Below are 25,754 nucleotides of genomic sequence, written 5' to 3' on the forward strand. Positions count from 1 at the left end.
GGCAGCCAATCAGAATTCTGTGTGCCGCCTCCTGATAAATTAGTGTGTGGCTGAGGCGCCTGGCTGAGCAGAGTTGCTAAGCCTTGATAAATAGTGACTGCACTGTTTCCCTGAGCCAATTACCCACCAGAGGAAGCCCTCAGGGGCTCCAACGCTTAGTCTGCCTAACAGAGCAATGTGATGTCATTGAGAATATGATTAGTGCTAGAGTTGGTCCATCGGTGAGGAGAAACACGGAGCTTTTGGATCTGACGTGCACAGATGCAGAAGGTGTATCTGGGAGAATTACATGTATTGGGATGAGCCTGCTAAAAAGTTGTTTTAGCAGGTTGGGAGAAAGAAGTCAAGCATGAATGTGTCGTAATGAGAGCTGGGGATTGAGTTTTTTCTTTTACCTTCCTTCTTCAGCCATTTCACTATGTTTCCCTCTTCCATGGTGGGGGAGAGTGCAGGCATTTGCACCTTGAGTGCGCTGACACCTACAGGATGAAGAGAGAATGTTTTAGACCAGGGGTATTTCCATCACAATCATATGCAGAACCTTTCCACAACCAGATTTTTCCAGCATTAACTAGTAGGCATGATGACTGTCAAAATAAATCACGTCACACTCAGAGAAGTAGCAAGGTTTGGCTAAAAAAAAAAAGAGGCCGAGGGACATGCAATGTGTTCAACTCAGGAGCAGATCACAGGAAGAGACAGGGCTACTTTGACAGACGGATGCTGGCAGGTTCACTTCAGTTATTGTGATCCTGTCTGACACTTCACCAGAGGCTGCACAGGCACTTGTGCTCTTGTAGGTCTTTAGAGTTACCATCACAGCCCCCCTCTGTCACCATCTGCAGTCACTCAGAGGGTCGGGTGCTCAACTGGCACAGGTCGCAGAGTCTGAAGGCAGCCAAAAGCAACACTGCTTTACTACATCTGACCAGCAGTGCTTCACATAAGGGAATATATACGTATAAGGGTAGTGCTCAGACATGGCAGGACTAGAAAAGTAATCACCATTTTGTTTAATATCTCTATGCCCTGTGAACTTCTCACAAATTGCAGGCTTATCAAGGAATTAAAGTTCAAATTGATAAGAGACAAAAAACAAACCGATGAGGTGAAAGTGTGTCGTCATGTTTCTTGAGTTTAGTATATGATCCAAACAGTTATAATATAAAACAGGAGAAAAGATATAGTCTCTGCTTTAATAGGAAAACCAAAACAGTTTGATCTTAGTGCGACTAAACGTTTCATTTAGGTTAAATGGGAGATTTTTTTTCCCCGATGAAGAGTTTAATTTCTAATAAACTCAACTGATGATCTAGTTCAACTTCCAGTCAAGAACCCAGAGATGTTGATGTATTTGTTTACATTAATAAATGACAAAAAGGAAGAAAGGTTTATTACTTCATTACTAAGTTGGATCCAGCAAATGTTTGACAATGTGGCTTAAAAAAATGACTGGAACCATAAATATATACCAAAAAGTTCGAAAAATAATGTATCATTTCTAATAAGGATGTAAACAAATGTACACAACAACAAACCATATGTGTGACTTTTCAGTTTTTTCTTAAACTAGAAAATTAAATCAGCAGCACGTTGTGTTTCAAAATACCTTCCCAATGAAAACAACAAACTCTGTGGTGTTTCATGTTGAATGCTGCTGCCATCTGCTGGACATTTACAAATATCACACAGTAGCACGCCTGTATAAGAAGACTGGAATCTCACCATTTAAATTATCTTCATCATCTGAAAATGAACTGTTAAAAATGTTAACTGAGTCTTTATTATGTTTGTTTGTGTGCAAACACCGAACACTCTGATTCTCATGAGAACATCAAAGTAATATTACTAAGTCAAAGGTAGATTAATGAATAAGGGCACAGCTTCATTGATTGATAAACACATATCCCTGCAGGTATTCTGACATTAATTAGCAAGAAAAAAAAGGACAACAAATATCATAAATGATTGCTCAGGTTAAGTGGGCCAGTTCAAGAACATTTTAATTTTTTAACGTGCTTGCTGTCTGGTCTTAAGTTTAAATGGAGACTTCATGAACATGATTAGTTAATGCAACTTTTCCAACAGTGACAAGACTCCATGTGGGAATCACCAGAGGCCCCACAATACGATATCATCACCATACATGAGTCACCATACAATATTATTGCGATTTTAAACATTTTGTGATATGCTGAGAATTGCTATACAATATTTTGCAATACTGTATATTGGGATTTAAATGTTTACACTGCTTATTACATACACACAATCAAAGTTAAACCCTGTAAAACATGCACCTCACAATCTGAACTGTTGGTATTTCAGTCTAATCATAACTTAACTGGACACAAACCCCCACCTATACAAGACACTGTCTTTAAAAAAAAACATAAAGAAGGCCAGAAAATAAATAATGGGAAGTACACCATCAGTGCAATATTTATCCACTAATGTCACATTTGTGATACAATCTTTTCAAACATTGATTCTCAACATTAATATGGCATGATGACCTTTGAGTTTCTTATGATGACTGAGTTTTTACGACCTGAAATATTTTCCTGAGCCTTTTACTTTTCATGAAGTATCCATCAAACAGTGTGGTATTTTCTTGACTGACCCAATAGGGAGGAGTATTTCACTTGGAGATAAATTGGGATTTCAACATTATGTGTGGATCCTACTTTTGCTATACCAAGATATTCTTCTCATCTAACTTTTTAAGGAAACACAAAATTAGTTCCCAAACCATTTTATTTCCCTAAATCATTCACCCTTTATTGTTTAATACAATGGGGGAAAATTGTCTAGTTAAAAAACAACAACACTGGAATTAACACAATCTCGCCAACAATATATATGTGTATATATATATATATATATATATATATATATATATATCTATATATATATATATATATATATATGGTGTGCTGGTAGGGTGGCATCAAGATTGGTGAGGCAAACAGGCTGAACAAGCTGGTGAGGAAGGCCCGCTCTGTAGTGGGTCTTGATCTGGACAGTTTGGAGACAGTGGGTGAGAGGAGGATGAGGGACAAAATCTTATCCATCCTGGATAACTCCTCTCACCCCCTACATGGTGAGCTGTGGCAGATGGGCAGCTCCTTCAGCCAACGCCTCATCCCCCCCAGGTGCAAAACAGAGCGCTTCAGGTGCTGCTTTGTGCCCACTGCCATCAGACTGTACAACAGCAGCCTATGACAACAATAACAGTCCGTCCTTGACACAAAACTTCACCCCCATAAAACACTACCCACATGACCTGCTTCATTATTATCATTGTATTATTATTATTATTATTATTATTAATATTATTATTATTTAGCATCAATATATAGACTGTACATTCTATATATTTTTATTATATTATTATATTAGTCTATATTATATAACATTTCATTATATTACACTATATTATATTATACTACATTATATTATATTATACTACATTATATTATATAACTGCACTCTGCATTACTGTGGTACAACACTGCCTCTCTTCTCTGCTGTTTACATGACTTGCTGCTATTTATCATACCAAGTCACTTTAATCACTTGTCACTTTATCTTGTCATTCTCTGCAAATACTGTCTCAATTCTCAATTCCCTGCATAATTAACTTCATCATTCATTTTGTACTGTATATACACCCTGTTTTTATTTTTATTTTTCTTATCTATTCTGTTTAATGTGTATTTTGAGCTTTCTTGTCTGTGCTGCTGTAACGCCCGAATTTCCCCCCTGGGATCAATAAAGTACTATCTTATCTTAATATGCCAGACATAATAGTAGAAGTCTGACTTTTGAACACAGTAGATACTTTAAAAAGGAACAGTAGAAAAAGCTCATGTAGTTTAAATTACAATGTCTGACATCTTGTTCAGTGCTTTGCTTTCTGACTGAGATGGTACTGTGTATGTGGACTCTCTGTTAACTGGACACTTGCACAGTGAATTTAGTCAAACCTCTCGTAAATGAATGTTTTATTGAAGTCCATCTGTTTTGACTCCACTAAATTAAGATAGACTACTTCACTTTGTGAGTTATCAGGACCCCGCCTTATCGTAATACCAGGCTAAATAAAAACCTCCCTTTCAGGCCGAAACGTCACACAGTATTCCTGAATTAATAACAGAGTTGTCTTTTTGTGTGCCATTAAACGTCATTTCAGTAAATTAATCACAAAACGGAAACAGAAAATGATAAGTTATCAAATGTCAGTCGCTGTCAAACACAAGGACAAAAGCTTTTCTGATAGTAGACTGTCAACACTCACCGAGGAACCATGGTGACTGAAAGAAGTGTCTGACATGCTCCTGCCATGGATGTGTGGCCCATAAACATTTATTAAAGCTAGATAATCTAAGGCCAAATAAAATCCCTTGACGACCGAGACGCAAGGAGGCCGCCATGTTGTCGTCCTCAGTCGGCGAGACGAGTCCACAGAAACGCCTGACGGTGAAACGGAAGGTACCGGAAACACTTCCTCTAGGAAAATGTATCTTGTGAAAAGCTATAGTTACTTAGACCGTAAACCTTTTGGACACTTCTGACGGAGACTAAACATTTTGTTTTTCACAAATCATTTCTAAACGGGTTATTTAGATACAAACAATCAGGCATACAAAAAGTCACGCCTTTGGGTCCTACAGGGTCCTCGATACTGTTGTTCTGATGTGTTCAAATGGTCGAAATACCAAGGACTTTGTGAATCACTGCCCTCTGCTGCAGAGAATTTAAACAACACAGGCTACATGTTAGATACTGGGGAATCAAAATGATGTTTTTTATAAATCTATTTTGTTGTATGTGCTTTTCACTTCTTGTTTTATATCCAAGCAGAAGTGCTATATTATATTTTACAATAGAGAATGGTTTCATTGTTTATACTCCTGTTGTGTCTACCTTTGTAAAATCACAGTTTCCCTCTGTTGACTCCCACAGCCACTGTTTGGGTCATACTTTTTTCATAAAGGTCTCGTGACAGCTTATTGGACTTAATAAGTTATTTTATTTTAAAGTGAATACAAGTCAATTGGAAATCAATCAATAAATACAAATAAAAATAAAACAAGGTTACAATTTTTTTTCCGATAAAAAAATTCAACTCTTTAAATCCCATCCCATTCCACTATGGTTAGAAATGTGAGAGGAGAAAAGGTTTTTGTTCCATCTCAAGGACAATGATTTGAATGAATCTTTGTTAACACACACAGGGAGGTATAATGTTGAGTGAAATATATACTGTATCTCTATAACCATATCCATCCGTATCTATCCTAAAAAATTGTAAAATACAAATGAATAAAAAAATATATAGTACTTTTTATTTAAACTCTGGGCTTATAAAATACTATGTTAATTTACATGTAGCACGGTTATTGTTTCTGTTAAACTACACATTTAACAAGGAGTATAATCTTGTAATTGTGAAAAGAATCAGATCAAAATGTGAAAATACTGTGACATGACTTTATTTTTTAAAATATTTTTAACAAACAAATGCAATATTTGTAATCCAAAGGTCACTTCGTCACATTTAAAGGTGTAAAATGTAAAAAAAAAAATACCTCTTTGCGCAGAGAGGGGTTAAATAGACTTCTATTTAAAAATGGCTAATGTGACAGCATCTCAGCTTTCACATCATCTGTTTATTTAAAGCTCTCTACAAACCAGGAAATAACAGGTTGAATAAATGCCCTAAAAGATATGGGAAAATGGTTATTTATTGGCAGCCCAAAAGTCTTACCAGGAAGTAAACACTATCATCTTGGCCTAACAATACATTCTTTTGCAAGAATACTTCCTCATATTTCAGTCATGGCAAAATGCAGAAAAGACCTTAAATCACACTTCATTAACAGTTGTTTACAAAGTCCCTTTGTTTTTAACCATAGACTCGTTCCTATTTTTACATTGTTGTTAGCCTTTCTTTCATAAAGTAGTGTCTTATTCAGGCTGTGACACACTTCCACTCAAAGTAATGCTGCATTAGCAGCACAGTTCTAATCTGTCCAATCCACAGTTGGGGCTGAATGCCTCACAGGTTCATTTGAGTGTGAAGAGAAAGTGATAAGGGGCCACGATAAGCCGGAGTTGTGTATCTGCTGGGAGAACACAATAGCCCCACTGAGCAGCTGGGGACACAGACACAAAATCCCAGCTGGATGCCTTTATGCCCTTGATCAGACTATCTTTCATCACTTCCCTGTCCTTCCTCCAGCAACTATCTGATTGAATTAATGGCCTCGCTTTTAAATTATAAAACCGCTCTTGCGTGGCTCATTCAAATCTGAAAATTATTTTCTGACAATAAGAGATAAAGGCCGGATATTGTATATTGTTTTTTTTTTCTTTAATCACAACAAAGGCGCCCATTGTCTGATCTTTGCAGCCTTGTGTAACAAGAAAACATTGTACCTGTTCCCACATTTTGCTATCATCTTCCAAGACAATTGTCAGCACCGTTCATTGCATGAACTTGATGTTTGACGAAACCAGCTCACAGCTTTATTCAGACATGGATTAAATATCACTCTGCAGCTGTGTGTGTTTTTCTTCCTCACCAGATCTATTACAACTGGTTTGGTTGCATGTTTTGGGTACTGTCTGTGTGCCATCAGTGCCTGCCTCTAGTGCACCAACAAGCAAGTGTTGTCAATATACTTGTTACGCTGGTTTAACAGTGCTTTCCCAAATAACTGAGAACAATACACCTTCAGTTTATTCTCAAGAGGTGCCAGAGTCAGAGACCTGGGTAAATCATGCAAAAAGGGCCTCCTCACTTTATGCATATTAAAGGCTGATATGAATCAGATGTGTTGTCATGGATCCTGACACAGTCCGGGTATATGTAAAGGCGATGTTTGCATTCACAGGACAGTGGTCTGTTAGGAAAATCCAGCTCAGAGCTGCAGAGGTCACAATATTGAAAACAATTTGTTTAAAACAGTTTCTTATCGTCACTCAGTGACACCAAACATGCTGCTCGTATCGCACCTATAAGAGCAGCATTCATGTTATTCAGAATTAAAAAACATTTCTTAGCCTATGTTGATTTAATGACAAGTATTATTAATTTCCCATTGCTTTACTCTTGTACAATACTAAAAACCCTTATGGTATGATTATCATTTACAATGAGTCATCCGAGGGGTGCGGCTAGCCTAGTGGTTAGTGCCTGTCCCCCATGTACGGAGGTGAAGCCCTCCAAGCGGGCGGCTCGGGTTTGAGTGCGACGTGTGGCTCCTTTCCCTGCTTGTCATTCCCCCACAGTCTCTCCAGGATTTCTGACTCTATCTACTTTCCTATCTCTAAAAATAAAGGCATGAAAAGGATTTTCAAAATTAAATAAAGAGTCATCAGAGGTAAAGAATAAATAATGCACAAATCGTGAATTCTTCTTATCATTGTGTTGTTGCTGCTTTTTCCTTTACAGCCATGCAACACAATATTTCTGTAATTATTTAAAGATTTTAAACTTTTGTAACTCATGGCCTTGACTTTCATTTAACAAAATAAATATTTGAATGACTCAATCAGAGAGCTGTTTGATTATGTTTGCATTTGAAATGTAAAGTGGATATTATGCATCACAGTAAGTGCTGCATAAGACAATACAAAGTGTGATTGCTCCATGTTCCTACACAGATTCCAAACAATGCCATTTGATGGACGTGCACTCCAATTTGAATTGCATCCCTTGCTTGTTTCATGTTATCTAACAGTATGGCAATCAACGACTATTATATCGATCCAATCAGGAGCTTGTCACTCGTTCTATGGTTTCTCTGCACGCAATACCCTCCATCGCATCCAACCGCCTGTTGGAAAACAAAAAAAAAAAAATTAGGAGCAAACTTGTCTAATCAGAGAAGTTTTCCAGCTAACAGGAAGAAACGCTTCGTTAGCTGGCTAGAAATTCCATCCGTAGATCGTCCTCTATCTGATTCTTGATAGTGACATGCGGTGTCATTGGCTTCACTTAGCATCGTGACAGTGTTGGTTGGTGACACTGATGAGTGTGAGAACAGATCATGAAAAGTGACAGATAAATCAGGGGGAAGATTAAACACAGATTTGCTTGTGAACCAAACCAGAGAAAGAAGCCCTTCACTGACACTGCCGTTATCTTGCTCACTATCGAGAGCCATTCATTTGTCTATACCGCCTGCAGGAACCACTTTGGCACGAACTGGCCAGCACTCAACTGTACGTCCTTTCACACCTGCCGTGATAAAAAAAAAAAAAAAAAAAAGAAATAACCTGCACTATCTCTAAGTGGCTTCAGATTGAGATTCTCTCCAGATAAACAATTTTAAATCGAGCCTGGACAAAAGGTGCTGCAAAGTGGTTGATAGAATGAACTTTAAACTCCCTATCTGTGCAACTTAAACGGACAATAGTCTTGATCCAATGATATCAGAAAGTCACAGGGACCGTACTCTTCTCTCTCAACACAATGACAACAAATTTCCCATAAATTAAAAACACGAAGTCATGAAATAAAAACTGCAACAAGCTTTATTTGTATTAAAGATCAGCACACAAATACACACTTTCTTTACAGCTCAAAAGACGCACAATGAAATGAAGACAATCAGACAAAGCAAACTGTTACTTTGATGTAATTATCTGTCTCTTCTTTATGCATATATGTACTTCATTTCTGCATTCTGCATATCTTTCTTTTATCTTTATTTGACATTGTTTTCCTGCAGTCATCAAAAAACATGATTCCCAAAGGACTCGTCACAGTGTCACATACAGTACATGATGCTTTGAATGCTACCAACATTGTGCTCCTTTGGGACGTGTGTGTGGGTGGGAGGCAAATGAATGGAAACATCAGAAAAACAAATCCTCATATGTTTAATGCAAGCGTTTGGTGGTTGTGATGTCCTTTCTTCAGTGAAATCGCATGTAAACAAAACATAGACACTCCAACCTAACAGTGTTTTCACGCAGTTATACGAGCTACGCTTTCAATAAGGCACGGTTAAGAACGTCTCAGTGCAGTGTCACAACAAGGGATGAACACAAACAAATAATAAAGGGGAAAACACACAATTATTATTTACAGTATGTATACAGTTCAAATGTGTCTTTTAAAAAAACAGACAATTAAAATGTAAATAATAAAAATAAAAAAAAAACAATCACACTCGAGTATAATGTCACAGAAAACATCGATGAATGAAAGCGTCACTTCTCTGACTCCCTCCATCCTCGGGCATTCCGTCCGAACTTGTAAACCAGTCTGCGTCCGTCTACCCGCTCGAGGATCTCTCTTTTGTAGTAATATCTGAAACAGAGGACACAGATGAACGGATGATTCAAAGGAATGGTCGTAGATGTCAAAGAATGCTATCTAAACCGTTCTATTGTTGTCTGAAGATTTGAAGTATTTATGGATATTTTTGTCCTTTAGGAGTTGGATGCATTAAATCTGCTCTGATTCAGATGAATGTAATTACTTAAAGGTGTGACATGAACAGAGGAGTTTATTTTATTGTAAATGGTAAAGTCTGGTAAGTCATTTCTTAAACCATGTATTGACCCAACCTTCACCCAGCATGGACACTCCTGGTGGTTCAAGGCTTCAAATAGTCCCAAATACATTTCAAGTCCCAGATTGCCACACACTTCCCTCTTGTTTGAGTGATATTTCCAGATGAGTTGAAAGAGTTCTGTCTTCAGTAGGAACCAATGGACTAAGGTTTCCTGGAGAGGAATTCTAACATATTGCTTGTTTTGCTCTTTTGTAGCACTACAAGTGTTGCTGGAGCTTGTTGACCTCTTCAAGCCTTTCTCTCTTCATGCACCTTGGTAGTTGGTGAAGTTGTGCCAGAAAAATCCTCTGCTTCTTGTTTGGCTCTTTTCGCAGGATTTGCTGGAGATGACAGCCTCATCCTATCACTCTTTGTCATCATATTTCACTTTTTCTTTTGCTGCATCATAGAACATTTGTATGCAGCCATTGAATCTTTTTTCTTTATTGCATTCATAGTTTTTCATCCAGTGAATGATGAGACATCTTTTTTTTTCAGAGGAGTTACAAGTCCCTCTGTTCTTCAGCAAATATAATTTATTTGAAAACATATAAATAATAAAAAGTTGAAAACTTCCTTCAAGTCTGAGCTCATACATGCAGAAGAAAGGAAACCAAGTGAGCGTGGTTGTTATTCCTTATGCCTTTGTTATTCATCAAAAGAGCGCGCACCGATCTTCGCTGTGATGCCGTCAAGCTGCAAACCCTTCTGCTTGCACCACAGAAATCAGCTTTATGGTCACAGTGACGATACCTGTGGGCACTTTTTTTTGTAGCTCCCAGTGGTTTGCACCACAATGAAATTAAGCTCATTCGATCAGCTCATCTGAATGTAAAGCTGTGACTACTGCAGGAGCCAGGAGGGTTTTCTGAGGTGAGCGCTTTTTTTTCAGTTCATTTGGGAGAAAAGTGATGACAAGGAGCAGTTCTTAAACGAGTCCATTAGGTGATCAGTGATTGGAAAATGAGTTTTAAAGGGCTTAAATCACTCTCTCTATACGTTTTACTCTAATTGATATTACCTATAAGCATCTGGAGTTGTTCTCAAGTAATTTCTGATGTTGTTAAAGTGAATTTTGTTTTATAGCTAAGTGCATTATTAGCTGCTTTAGCCTAATTGGATTAGGAAACAATGAAGGGTAAATTTAGTCCTCAGCACACATTTTACAACCTATTACCAGACTAAAAAACAACATTGTGTACATGTGGGCTGACTATATTGAAAGTGGAGGAACTTAAATGCGGGAGGGAAGTATCAAAAAACAAAATAAAGAAATGTTGAGTAAAAAAAACACACATTCTTACACATGTTTCCTGTGAAAGACAACGTGATGCCTGTTTTTTTTTTTTTTTCTGAAACTGCTCATGTGATGGTCGCAAAGCTTTACCTCATTGCCCGGCTTAGTTTCTCATAGGTCATGCTGCTGTTATTCTTCTTCTTGCCCCACAGCTGTGCCACAGCCTCCGACTTCAGGAAGCGGAAAACCCCCTCAGCCCGGTCCTCCCACTTGATCAGCCCCGGGTTTCGCTCTGGGTTTAGCAGAATGTCCCTGATGAACTCCCACAAGTGAGTCCCCCTCGGGTCTGTGTGTGAGGTGAAAAAAAAAGTTGGTTAAATTGTAGAAAAAATACATCTCAACATATATGTTCTGTGAAAATGATAACATTTCTTACTGTGTTTTTTGACCTGATGAGGACGACTGCAAGACCTCTTAATTTCTGAGAGGAAGAAGTCAGATTATTGTTAAGATCTTGCATGTATTCTTTTTTTTTTTTTTTTTTTAAATACTGTGATTCCATTCTTATCTATTGTGAATTCCTCACCGGGACTCGATGGGGTGGGAGAAGCAACAGGTGCTAGGTGGATTGAGGGATCATAGATGTCTAGAAGGGAAAAACAATAGAATCAAAGTCAGTGATTTGGGCAACTCTCTGTTTTATTTACGAAGCAATAGCCGCAGAATAATCACTTTACAGTACCTCCAGGTGGATAGCTGACATCTGGAAATGGACAGGAGAAGTCGACTATAAAGGGGGGTTGATGGGGGTGGGGGTGAGGACATAAACATGCTTTTGATTTATCTGAGCATCTGTTGGGAAGCCTGTTTGGCTTGATATGGTTACTTTGGTTTCTTAAGGTGTGTGAGAGATTCTTACACTCTGGTTTGAGGTCCAGTTGTTCGACATCCACATGGTACTGCCCTGTGTGTGAGAAGGAAAAGGGGAAGTGAATTATTAGCACCAGGGGAGGATATTCAGTCACATTGAGAGGCATTTCTGAAGATGGGTTCAGACTCATAATGACACACACATACAACTTCATATAAACCACACAATCGTATAAGGAAAGTCCATTTAGTCATGTTAAGGCTTCATACAATTCTACTGTATTTAGCCGTAAATCTCCTGGCATTGTTTAAACAGCATATTTCGATACAGCTCTACTGCCCAAACAGGATGAGGCAGTATTTTCAATACACATTTTTTTTTTCTCAATTTATTATTGAAGATTGGGTGGAAAATTAGCCTCACTTTTTTGTTGATCTTGAGAATAAAAACAAAGTCGAGATAAACAGAGATAAAAAGCGATAAACACTTCTCAACAGGAAGCAAGATGGGGAAATCTTAATCTTCAGTTTGATAAAGGCAAAAACTTCCCACACTGTCACCTGCAACTATGGCCTCAAGATTCCGTCACAATTATATCTATGCATAATATGAAACACTTGTTTTATAGAACATTCTTTTCTCAGCCAGAACAATAGCAGCTCTGTGCCCTATATTTTCAGTTAAGGACATGTTTCTTAAACTGGAAGTTAAACCTGTTGTGCCTGGTGTGGTGACACTACAGTTGTTTGGAACTTCAGATGTTAGATATGAATCATGTTCCATAGTCAATTACCCAATGATGTTACACACAAACTGGGATACATATATATTTTTTTAACTTTACTTCCCTCTTACCGACATTAAACAACCTTTAACCTTTGAACGTGTCTTCACAATAACCCTCAATCTAATTTCACTTCACTATCAGTCAATTCTCACACACACCCTCCACACCCCCTCAAAGACTCTCTCCAGCAAAGAGCAAACAACAAATCCATCATCTTCCTCGCTTCAAGCAGTCCCTCGCCCCCCTACAGCACGGCGCACTGCGACCCCTGACCGGCCCTCTGATCCCTTCCAAGAAACACTTCAACAAAACACTTTCCCAGAGGCTACTCAGCTTTTCATTGGACTTAATGATCCCCCCCTCCCCCCCACAGTAGATGTCTGACGCACCGCCCCACTTGAGCTCTGTGATGCTTTGGAACAGGATGTGTCCCACGCTGCCTGCAGCACGGATGAAGTCCTGGTAGCTCAGGCTGCAGAGCTGATGGCCATCGATGTCGAAGTTTTGGAAGGGGATGTTGGAGGCGTCAATCTGGTGCATGTCCACGACCTGCTGCAGCCACTCCCACACCTGGAACTTAGTCCAGAACTGAGGCTGGGAGTCCCGAGGCCACAGGCGACTTGTGTAACCAGTCACCACCGTTGAAACTACAGAAAGACATGTTTTTTTTGTGTGAAAAAAAAATCCTGCTTAAAGCATTTGTCTACATCAGAACACTCATTAAGTTTGAATGTAAATACGGGTCTAAAGGGGGAAACATGAATTCCTCTAGTGAAGGTCTCTGCCAATAATTAATTGGCGAAGCAGTTAACCGAGAGAGCTGTTGAGCTTCTTCTCAGCCGGGAATCTTTAATTCATGCCGTTTGTTTCAGATCTCTGGGCTCACCAGGTGAGCAATACATCAGCTGTTAATTGTTAAATGATTTCATTCTGCGTCGCAGTTTGATAACAAGAAGTGGATTGTTGAATAGAGAGCAATCAGAATAATTCACAAGAAGAAATTAACATATTTACTCGAGGCATTTTAGGATATTATCCAGACAATTTAATTAACTGATTTGTGTCAGTGAGCAGTGCATACATAACGGCAGAAAGGAACACAATGGGCATTAATAAGGATGCCGTTGCTGTGGTTGAGGAGTCTCACCATCAGGGTAGGAGTTAGACGGGCCCCAGGTGGTGGTCAGCTGGCTGTCAAGGATGCAGGATGGAGTCACACTCATGATGTAGCTTCTACACTCTGATATACCATGGCATAGAGGCACAGCAGGACTGGAGGAATTAACTGTGTGTATAGATGGAAAACAAAACAATAGTCTTTAATGCAGTAGGGCACCAAACAACACTTTAAAACAGTGCTTGTCAGCGTGTCCAGAGGGGTGGCCAGGGGTGGTGTTTGCCCCACTAGAAATCTGCTGGCCACCCCAGGGGCCACCCCAAAAATCCAAAACTGTGATTGGCCATTTGTCCTGTCAGAAGTGGATCTTATGTTAAAACCTAATGTTGTCATTCTCTTGTGTTATAAATTCAATATTATTGGTGAGGTTACAAAAGGTAAATCATTGATATTTACTTGTGTGTGTTTGTGCGCACATCACACTTCAGGCCACCCCTGCATGGGTCAGTGTCCCATTTGGGCCACCCCAGTCAAAAAAAAAGTCTGGACACGCCCCTGCAACAATGGCGAGGAAGACTTCCTTCACAGGCAGAAATCTCAAGCAGAACCAGACTTTATTAGGCCTATTGATTGTAATTGCACATGAAATATTAACAAAACATCTGGTAGAATGTCAAATATTCCAAAATTAAACCTTACTCAAAAAACCAACTGATGGCATTTTTATTTTACTAAAGTAATTGAAAGTGTTAACACCAGTAGCTTGTCTCTTTGTTAGGTAGTATGTGGAGGAGTCCACCATCACCAGGGTTCACACAAAAGACAACAATGCATGCATAGATGTAGTCCAGTATCATTTATCTCCATAATATCTTCCTTCTAATGTTAACAACATATTCTACTGCTGCTTTACATGAAAAGCAAAACACATGTGGCTTTTAACATGAAACATCCTAAGGAAACTAGATGTGTTTAAGTAATCACTGTGTTCAGTAGTAGTAGTAGTAGTAGTAGTAGTACTGTGTGTGTGTTTTCACTTTTAGTCATGTTACAATGCTAAATACAGGTGTTGCAAAAATCTACCAGGCCTGAAATATTAAGGATTGCCAATTTAAACTGTGTACATAAGATGATTTTACATGCACATTCTTTATCCATTTATGCCTAATAAGCCATCACAGGAGGAAAAATGGAATACTACATCGGATTTTTACGTCTGCTCAGTAAATGCCATGTAAAATCTGTCAATCGGACGTACAAAATTACAGACCAATGGGTCAGTATGGGTTTTATGTTTTAACAGAGCCGTGTTACAGGGTGAAAAACGATAATTTCCCATTAATTTTGTTGGTGTGCTCATATGTCAGGATGGTGTGGTAAACTGTGCCTACTCAGAGCATCCAAAAGTTACACCTGGGTGTGTTGGTACTAGAGGAAAATTTGGAGGACGCCAATTCCACTGGGCTAAGAAGCCTCAAAAAAGTCCCCAGGCTGAGATAGAGTCTCTTTAATTAGGACGTGAGTGGTCAAAAATGTAGGTGTTTATGTAAATTTAGGTGAATTAAAACAGCAGCAAACGTTTGATACCTTGACTATCATCAGTGCCTTTTTTAAATTGATAATATCATACTTTTACACTAACTTTTATAAACATTAGTTACCTCTGCTTACTTCACTGTGAGGTGTTTCAGACTGCACTCTCTCTCCCGCTCTAGTTTGCAGTGATGCATACAGAGGTAAATAATTACATGTTTTGGGCTTAACCACAAGCATATTTGCATCCCATGTAAATAAACCTTGTTAAACCTTGTTAAATGTTAGCAGCTCCAGTGTTTTCTTTCTAGTAGGGTGTAAAAAGTGTGTTCCCACATCCGCAGTAGTCATCAGATGACCACTAACAGGTTTGCTGTTGCTCTTTTCTGTTCCATGGAAATGGACTGAGCGTTGAAACAAAAGACGCAATATACCAGACTGTTATAAATAATGGGTATTTGCCTCCCATTCTAAATCCTACATTACCGCAAAGGCAATCCATGAGCCGTTTGAATGCTAACAACTTTAAACTTTTAAGTAATGTTACACAGGGAATGGGACTTTAGTTTGAAAAGGTGAGTGAAACTTAGCATTGCCCTAGGTTTAATATTTTAACAAAGGTCTTAGTGACGGTTAACACTGGTGTTGTAAAAGGTTATTGAGTTTTATATCAAGTTGTCAAAGGTCAATAAAAAGTCTTATTACAACATATGAATCAAATTCTTCTCATGGTGACCCACTTGTCCTCTCCCATTGATGATATTGGTCACACCTTATGTAAGGGTCATAAACCACACTACAGCGCTGCAGTGCAAGTGTAACACATCTAGACAAGACACATTTTCGTGGACGATCTGGCATATCAGTTTCATAACAAACCTAAAGTCAAGCGCCCTGAATGAAATTTCCTCAGGGGATAGGTGACACATGCCATCATGCCTAAGTAGATCAGCTCCACAGCTGACAGTCTGTCAAGTCTGCTCAGATGCCGTATGCTGTGTGTTAACCCTCGACACACTCTCATACTGCCAGGAAGGTATCTCATTGACAAGGCAGGTACTCTCTGTCAATACAGCAGGGGCTAAAGATAGACATACTGAATGTCTTTATCACAGCTATGGATCAATATTCCGTCGGCTGAGTCATAGTGTAGTTTAAAAAAAGAATAAAATTCCACTGTATAATCCTTTGTGATGGCATGAGGCGATAAGCAAAGTTGGAACAAGAAAAGTCAAGGGACTTTTTTATTCCAATCATACCATTACATCTAACTACAGTTGTAGATGTTGTGTTTAAGTGTTTCGCCATTAAAAAAATGGATCTACTGTCATTGTTGGTTGGACTGACTTTTTATTACATTTCATTGGAAAAGCAACCGTCTTTCATTTTCGACAGCTTATACTGAGTGAGGATATGCCATATGCGGACTGTTTGATTCAAAGTTGCAGGTACGGATGAACACATTAAAGTTAAGGCATTATTGTGCATCCCAATACACACAACTTTTCCATAGATTAGATTTACCTTTAGGAAATTTTGACAAAAAAATGTATCGCTAAGTTCATTGTAGTGTTATTTTAAATTCCACATCTGCCACAGTCTTACATTTGGTTGATCGTATTTTGTGGTAAATCTTATAAGAACCTTGTTATCTGTGAAACCAGTATGTAATGGGACAACAAATGAGGTACGTAAGGTATGTGATATAATACGAGGTCTACACTGATTGGACGACACAATACCTTGGTGCATTTAAGCAAAAATGATAATAAGATGAAATAAAAAATGCTATATTTATCAAGAATGTTAACACACTAGGCAGAGAAGGTTAAGGCCATTAAAAGGGCTTTAACCATAACACGAACCGCATCAGTAAGGCAGCCTACCAGAGCAGAAGAATGACCTCGGATCAAGTAGCTCCTCTCTCCACACAGCAAAAACAGATACAGCTTCTGGAGGTCCTGATACCCTGGAGGACTAGTGCTAAAGTAAGACAAGGTGAGTTCTTCAGCTTGCCAAACTTAGAATAAACAGATGAAAGCATGCAGTCATACTAGGTGCTGCCCTACCACAATGACTGTTTTATTTTCCTAACTTCCTTATACCTCACCAATCGGTTACCTACCTGTCCATGCTCATACCTGGTAGAGATTTGCATAATACACACCCACACACCAGTAACCCTACTCTCTGTACACACACACACACGCACACACGCACAGGCATGAAATCAGCACACACGCCAGACATAACTTTTGTAATACTTATTGGCACTGTTTCCTCTCACGTGCTTTCTCACACAATTACTCATTCAACCAGGAGAGGATAAGAAGACTTGTATACACAGACAGTGATCCAAATACATTCAAACGCCCCAAGAGAAAATGTTAAAGAGTTTGTTCATATGGTTGCTTGAAATAGTAGTTAACCTTTAGAGAAATTTCCCCCTGTGTTACTTTGTTTCACAACATTTGTTTTACCTTATTTCATCATGATGAACGAGGTGCTGACAGCTTAGGAAAGAGGCCCAGAGAGACTTTTATTTTTCTTCCTTTTTCCATCATCAAAGTCGCTGAAACTGCCTTGTTAAAAAAAAAACACACACACAAAAACACTAGTGACTATGTTCCTGAAAAGACTGTGAGAAAATCCCTTTATCTTGGTTACACCTTTACAAATGCCTCTAATTGTTCTACTGAGGCTTCATTCAGCTTTGACACCTAAATGCATTCCCACATTGTGTCTGTTTGACAGATGATTTACTATAGACTACAGGACACGTTTTTTTCTTTTTTCTAAATCTCACCTTGAGTTATGGATGACCTCGCCTCATCACAGCCACATTAAACTTTGATAAACTCTTAAAATAGTTCCTGCCGTCATGCTGTGAACCACAGGTGTCTGAGTGCAGACTGACAGATGACAATTAGCTTCAGTATGCGTCTCAAACATCACACTGAGAGCCACAGAATACCCACAGGAGAGGAGAATCAAAAGTGGCTGTGCTCATATATAAGCTGAAGTTCGATCATCATCATGAGGATGCCTTTGTATCATGAAAAATGTTCTGTCTTTAAAGAGAACATCAGATAATATTGTAAATGACATGTTACATTTAGATGAGTCAATGTCATTACTGTAAAACTGTGCAATTAGAATCAGCTATTGTGCGCTCCAAACCTGCTATTAATAAGAGACTGTTAATGTGAAGGTGATGTGAAGGTGATTTTTTAATTTAAATTGTACTGTGTTCACTTTTTGTCTGCAATCTTTGCTCTTTGCTGCTGTAACAATGTAAACGATGTACATTTTCCCATTGTGGGATAAATAAAGGATTATCTTATCTTATCAAATTCCTCAAAACATGTTTGTCCTGTTTTCTTGTTTTTTCCCCTTCACATTAGCCAAATACGCAGCACATTTTTCCAAAGCAAATAAATTATAGGCCTATCGCTGAAGGAGGCTATAAATGTGTCAAAAAAGCATTTCAACTGAGCATAGTCACCCTTTATGTCCACTCGTGCCCCACACTGTCAGTGATCAGATGGAGTTCAGCAATTCTATTTTTGCTTGACGCCAATTAGTGTTTGAGGGGAAAAAAAAGGAGAAAAGTCTTTGATCTGAGATCTAAATCTGATCTGTAGCCCTGTACCACTACAATACCTCTTGGGACCAGCGGCACTAGACATATTATTTTGATAATTGGAGTGACTATGAGTAATGTTGAACCGTATGACAGGCTGCAGTAGGCAGACTTCTGTTAACAAGTGTGTCAGGTTTCTCTCAGAGGTCCTTTAGCAGTGGCAGTTGGCTTGCACTAATATAATTTAGTGTAATTCTTATCTTATACTATATCATTAGCAATTCAGGCCTTTCTTGCATCAGGTTTATCATAAAACCGTATCTGATTAATGTTAATATTAGACAACAATTGGCGTTACTGTCATACTCTGAGAAAATGCTTTGCTAGCATTAGGCTACTTTTGGCTATTGCAGAGTTAGCTTGTTGACTATTGCCAAAAAGCTAGATAATAGGACAAGCTTAAATTCCAAGCAAAAATTGCTATAAGCTATAGGCTTTAAGCCTTTCCTCACATCATGTGAAAGTCTCTAACTATAATAATAGCAATTACCTGTTTGAAGTTAGCTGTTGTGCTTATTTAGCTAACTAATGAGGTATGAAAAATGTTGTCAAATTTGAAATATGACACAATGATTATCCTGATTCTCATTATCTATTGTCTTATTTGTCTGTTTTAATAAAGAAGTAGTTAAACAGTAGAAGTTGTCAGATTCTTAAAACAACCAACCTGTGAACACCTTAAAAACTAAACCTTACATATGGTCAATTCATCACGCTATAGATTCAAGCTGTCAACATACTGGCTTAGTCATTTGCCCTCCACAGATCACGCTGAGCTCACTTTGGAGGCTCACTCTCACTTTCACGGAGTGTGTGAGTGTGACTTGGACTGCTGCCCACAGCTCAGCCTCCGAGGTAATGAGAGAATTCAGTGTTAGCATGATTATCTCTGTAAGTCCCCCTAATGGCAAAACCCACCAGTCCTCCTGATCCCTCTGCAACTCTCTGACACCGCTCTGTACTTGCACAAGTTGTGGATAAGTCGCCTCTGGCTGTCCCTGCAGCCCGTCTACTGCCTGTTTATAACACAGGTGCTATTTGCTGGATTTTTTGCAGCAGTTTTGAAACCTTTTTTAAAGGGTAAAGCCCCCCCAAGGGTGTAATTTGGAACCTAGGCCGTGTTTGGTGCCATCCTACCGTGAATGTGTGAGCAGATTTTATTGCAGTAAGATTAAAAGGCTCATCAGCACTGTACTTAAGTCACATATCTCATCATGGCCAATGGTTTGTCCTGCCTCTCAAAGTTTTTTTTTTTGTTCCCCTTTCTATCACTTTTTTTTTTTTTCACCATTTCACCGGGAGAGCCAAGTATTTGGCATCTCATTTCATGGATCTTCGTTCTGCCTTTTCAGGGTGGATGTGGGTCGACATATGCAGAAGTCCACTGGGGGAATAGAAAAAAAAAAAGGGAGAGACAGAGTGGGAGAGATCAAAGTCTGTCATATCAACTCCACTCTGTGTGAGTCAGCCTACCAACATGGTGAGAGGCAGTGAAGACATCCTCCCAGACACAAGAAAATGTCATCAAAATGCTGGCATTACAGACAGTGTCATCTATTTTTAAATTGGAGAGTTAAGCAGAGGCTTATGTCACTCTCCAATAATAGTACACTACTGATCCATTTATAAAGAGGCTTATGACTTGCTTAGCTGCACTGTGAAATATTAATGCCTCATTTGAGGATGCGGTCAAAAGTTTCCTTTTGACAGGAAAGGCTGTCAAAGCTGTCAGTCAGAAGAAACAGACAAGACAGGAGGAGGGTACAGTTTGCATGCTCTAATGAACAGGAACTTATTAGCGGGAGTATGTCTATTACTGTCCCACTTGCCTCCCCTCTTTCATTAGCTGCTTATCACGCCTGTTAGTGTCTTCTTTGATACTTCACATTTTTGATTAGCATATGATCCAAGGGGAAAGAGGGGAAAAATCATTTTATTAGTGTCAATTACTGTAACAAATGACGATTTCACTGCCTAAATTGTAATTTGACGTTTCCTCCCTGTCAAAGAACAATGGCTGTGTAATTACAGTAATGAGATGTGTAACAGGAAAATGAATAATTCACAATCCTCTTCCTTTTATGATCTTTTAACTACTACATGTCTATTTTCTTGGCAACTGATTGACAGTATTAGTCATTCTGCAAGCAGAGAGAAAGCTCTGCACATCTCGGTAAGTTCAGGTAAAAAAGTGCTAGAGCATGGTACAGTATGAATGATATGAAAAAAAAAAAAACCTTTTCACTTGTACAGCCTCCACACTCTACTTGGTAAGGCAAGGTGTATTATGCCCCCTTCCACCTATAGGTGTCACTGTTGTCTCATATTCTGCTGAGAATCAAGGTTATGTTCTGAGTGAGTAATGCAGACGAGATATGTAGGCCTATCATGACAGAACATGACGACAAAGCCTCTGGAAGGTGATTCTCGTACAGGAAAAAATAACACAAACACACACTATCTCTAGCCTTAGGGGGATATCAAAGAGGTGTAAAAAAGTGTACATGAGACAGTAAGACATGTGAGAAACAAGGAAGGAGGGTCAGTCCAGACTGCAAAGAGGGCAGGACCAGGACAAGCTGTGGCTAACCAATTATACAGTAAAGCCTTGCGACAAGGTTTTACTGTATAATTGGTTAGCCACAGCTAGTGGCAGCCCCTTGTGTTTCAATTAACACATTTCAGAGATGAACCACCAACACAGATTTTCCTGGGCATCAATGACTCCTTGTTTCTCAGTGTCCTAACTCATGCAGGGTCAATTCATCAATTGAACTGACCATGTTTTTAAACAAGACTCTGAGGCTGTAACAATCAGAATCAGAATAGTTTTTTATTGCCAAGTACATTTACACATACAGTACAAGGAATTTGTCTTGTTTTTTGGGTGCAAAAACAGTTAACAAAGAAAATAAAGCAAAATAGCAAGAACTTAAATAAAATAAGATACAAGAAGTAATTACAAATATATAAAAGAGTGTAAGATAAAAAACACAAAATGCACAAAAGGTGCAGCATTCAAAGTCCAATGTTTTCCCTGAACTCTCCACTTCCCCTTAGGTCTGTAACAGGTTTTTTGACATATAAGACTGAGATGGTTAGAAGATCTGCACGATAAGAATGTCAGGTTTTGTCTGAAATAACTACCATGAAAATAACCCTGAGCGCAATGCAAGAAAGATTTGTTCTGAAACCTGAGTGACAGTGGCACAGACGTAAAGTACATGAGCTACCCACATCTAATTATTCAGGCTTTGGTAAAGCTTATTGGCATGGTGGTTACCATGGACACACACTATGAATCTCATGTGTGTCAGCCCCTTATAAAACAACATACCCTACCTGGTACAAGTTGCTGTTAAGCTGTTAAGAACTAGCAGAAACGTGATGAGTGGCCAATTTTGGAAAGAGCAGTTGTTGAAGCAGAAGGCTGAGCCAAACTGTCAGCTAACCACCTGTGTAAGCAGGGGGCTGATATTCTGGTCTTAGTGAATTAGCTATGGCGCTGTCAACCTTTTGCTGAAATTACCAGATACCCCTCACTGTGTGCATATGATTCAGGTAATGTGATTTCTCTGATGCATGTTGGAAGGCAGATTAATCAATTTATCACAGTTTGAAGGCAAATATGAGTAGTACCATTCGTAATAATATTGTAATATTGTAATATTGCTTCCTTGCGAGCCAACAACTGCCAGGACAAAAAGCTGACATCCACAAGCTTAGAGCCTATTGGTCATAGTAATCATCACACCCGTCCATACTCACTGTGATACTATCCGTCTCTGGTAAAGCTCCAATGTTAAGAGATAGGAGCAAATCCTCCTTTTTGTTGTGATAAAACGTTATGGTTAGCTTAGTTAGCTAAATCAAAAAGCTTTCAAAGTCATAGCCTATTATCAATAAAATGGCCTCCTGGTGTAGGCCAACTTTCCCTCCACTGCACTGCTGCACTGCTCTGGCCACAAAGAGAATGTCTACCTTATTTGAATTTAAGACTGCCAACGCTGCTAGAGCTTGTGCATTATAGCCTTTTTGTTTGACTTGAACATTATCCAACGGAAGCTAGGGGAGACACTTCTGTTGACTGTTGATTTGGTTGTTATAGGGGCATCTCTGTGGCAGCGTGAGCTATTTTTTATTTCCCACCAGACTTTTAGACTCAATTGTGAAAATAATTTGTAAAAAAAATGCATGGTTGTATTTACAAATTCTTCTTGCTGCTAATTGTTTAACTTAAAAAGATAACTAAATAACCTATTTTTTAAAGTTTCTTCTTTTAAGATTATATGAGTTAGCATGCATGGCATTACAAACACTTATGCGCTTATTATTATTATTAGAATTAAGGAGTCTGTTTCGTCGTAATGTTTTCTTTTTCAATTAAGCTCACAAAAACTGCTCTAAATACACTGATAATTCAAGCCATTCCCCCAATAGCAGAAACGTCATGAGTGTTGTGCTACAATGTCTTCATACATCATTAAGATTCAATTATCAGTGCTGAGAAAGGAGGTTGCAGCACCAAGCAGGATTCTATGGAGACAAACAAACTAACAAACAAACAAAAAAATGTTTTCTATTCAGTATTATTTAATGATGTGTTACCAGGCTCTGCTGCATTATGACGTTTCAGAACAAACTCTCGACTCCAACCATCAATAATTGCAAATGTAAGACTGAGGTGAATGCAATTACATTCCTAATAAGTATACAGTATTTTCTGACCTTTTCCCCTAAACAATCGGCTAATGAAGGATAATAAAGAGAGAGTGACACGGAATGTGACGAGGGGAGCGATAAAAGGAGTATTGTTCCAGGACATGTGAATGTGTCATTAATGTCTGAGCCCTCCAGCCTGCCTCCCCTTACCTTTCCTCACCTTTTTTGTCTCACTCACCCTCACTCTCTCCATTATGAATTAATAGGCTCTCAGCAGGTACATTTGAACGAGGGGAGGAGAGCAACAATTAGCATTCCTTGGGCTGCATGTGCAACTAATTATGTGTGAGCATTGTGACAGCGAGGCTGAGTGCAGTAATGGGATCCCTGCTGCTTAATGAACATGTCACCAGCTTTTGTCTTCGCTGAAGGAAAGAGACAGCTCCTGATGACCACTGGGTATCTGCTGGACATTTTGCGTGTTCAACGTGTTTGTTCGTTGTGTTCCTTAGTGAATAGGATTGCCTATGATCATTTGCTCTGGGGGAGTGGTTTGTGATTGCAAATTAACTGATTCTAAATGAGAAAGTCATTTACTTTGGTAAACATGGAAACAATGAACAAATTGTTTTATTATAGAATTACTGTTTTTGCTTCAGCGTTTTTGTTGAAACATACTTATGAATAGTTAACATTGCATTTATAGAACTTTATCTTCACTTGGTGCTGATAAATTATTCTTTCCTGATTTCTGCATTTATCTCCTACGCCCGGTGTCCCTGTCTTGTTTTTCATTTCAAGTTAATTTCCTCCAATACCTTGTTGGATTTAATTTCTTGAAATCTTCATCTCCAGACGTTAATTTTTATTTTTTTGTTAGTTCTTGTTATTTTTTCATTATTGTCATATACTGGTTTATTTAGTTACTTACCCTGTCTCTGACTGTGTCGGAAATCACGTATTGCCTACTATCTACTCAAATATATACTGAAAAAAGCGTACTAATCCGACCTTTAGTATGCTGTTAGGGAGGCTGTGTCTCAGTTGGTAGAGTCGCGCATCTCACCCGGGAGGTCGAGGGTTCGATCCCCAACTGACCAACATGTCCGATTTGTCCTTGGGCAAGACACCCGCATTGCTCCCACTGCTTCAGTGTATTGTTATACATTCACAGAGCTATATTTTATGTGCTTTATGCTATATAGCCCATTGAATCACTTAAGCAATTTAGCAACTAGATCAAACAAAGGTGTAGGAAAAACTGCTTTCAGTGCTGGTTTACTGATCATTTAACATTGTTTTATATATTCCAATATATTTGACAGTGATATAAATACTATTGTACTTTAAAGGTAATACTAACAATTCAGAATTTGAGAATGTCAGATTTATAATGACTCCAGCTTCAAAAAGCCTCCTGGACCCATGGCCAAAACCCAACAGGAAGTCTACCATTTTCCTTTCATTTTCCAAATAATGCCTGTTTTTTAGAGATAACCTGTACATTTGAACAAACTCCTCTTAGGAGCATTATCTGCACAGTTGTTGGGCTAGTTTTGATAGACCATTGGGCTGGTTTTGTCACTCAGACATCGCAACCTTCCGGCTGGAGTGCCTGCCCGCACGGAAGCTAGGCTATAGTATACAATTGAGCAGACGGGGCAATTTTCTCCACGTAATTTAGCTAAATTTAAGAAAAAAATGTGCCCTATATGGAAAAATAATTCTCAGAGTTTTACTTTTCCGTAAGCAAGCCACTTTGTTTTAGCACTGCTTTGGTGCAGTTCATGCTCTTTCCCCCACAGTGCACTAATCATCTGTTCGGGTCTGCGGCCTTCAAAAGAGAACAAATCTTCCAGACCAAAGAAATTCACAATTTTAATAGTGAAATTACATGTTGTTTACTGTGGACATTTCAAAATGATACTTTTATGGACTGGGGTAAATAGAGAAAAAACCTTTGCAGATGGAGACTCAATGGGTCTGGAAGAGAGATGGGGTGCAGGTGTGTAAGCTCAGAGCTCATGTCCACAAACCCAGAGAGTTACGAGTGGGACTTAATAAAAACAATACTTCAGGACCTTTCTGGTTCGGTGGTGAGGATACCGGCTCCCACAAGCCAGCAGTCTGCATCACTCACCATACAGAGTTCCCTGCCGTTCTGACCACCACTGTTTTATGGACCCTCTCCAATTTTCACAAGTTCAATTGAAAAACCAGAAGAGCAGAATGGATGTTTTCTACAAAGTCAGTCTTTGGCTCACACTGTTTTTATTGTAAAATGATGCTTCCCACGGTATGTTTATATAATTACAGTCGAAGGCCGCCT

The 25,754-nt window shown here is 38.8% G+C and overlaps 2 protein-coding genes across 2 annotated transcripts in view; both read right to left on the reverse strand.

Annotated features, from left to right (window-relative positions):
* The window catches only part of pdhx (pyruvate dehydrogenase complex component X), a 30,172-nt gene extending 25,572 nt beyond the window's left edge, over positions 1–4,600 (reverse strand). The window contains exons 1-2 of the mRNA XM_061036575.1: positions 4,301–4,600; positions 396–479 (exon numbers count right to left, since the gene is read on the reverse strand). Coding sequence (XP_060892558.1) covers positions 396–479; positions 4,301–4,436 — 220 coding nt within the window. The 5' untranslated portion in view covers positions 4,437–4,600. The remainder of the gene's footprint in view (positions 1–395; positions 480–4,300) is intronic.
* A 3,929-nt stretch (positions 4,601–8,529) lies between these two features.
* ehf (ets homologous factor) lies at positions 8,530–17,214 on the reverse strand. The gene is made up of 9 exons (XM_061036577.1): positions 17,007–17,214; positions 13,618–13,755; positions 12,860–13,117; positions 11,732–11,776; positions 11,555–11,599; positions 11,399–11,458; positions 11,249–11,293; positions 10,963–11,158; positions 8,530–9,328 (listed from the first exon to the last, which is right to left on the reverse strand). The coding sequence occupies exons 2-9, from the start codon at positions 13,691–13,693 to the stop codon at positions 9,229–9,231; spliced, it is 825 nt and encodes a 274-aa protein (XP_060892560.1). The 5' UTR covers positions 13,694–13,755; positions 17,007–17,214; the 3' UTR covers positions 8,530–9,228.
* Positions 17,215–25,754: the final 8,540 nt, after the last annotated feature.

Source organism: Labrus mixtus, chromosome 4 (assembly GCF_963584025.1).
Source record: "Labrus mixtus chromosome 4, fLabMix1.1, whole genome shotgun sequence".
In the NCBI taxonomy this organism is placed as follows: Eukaryota; Metazoa; Chordata; class Actinopteri; order Labriformes; family Labridae; genus Labrus; species Labrus mixtus.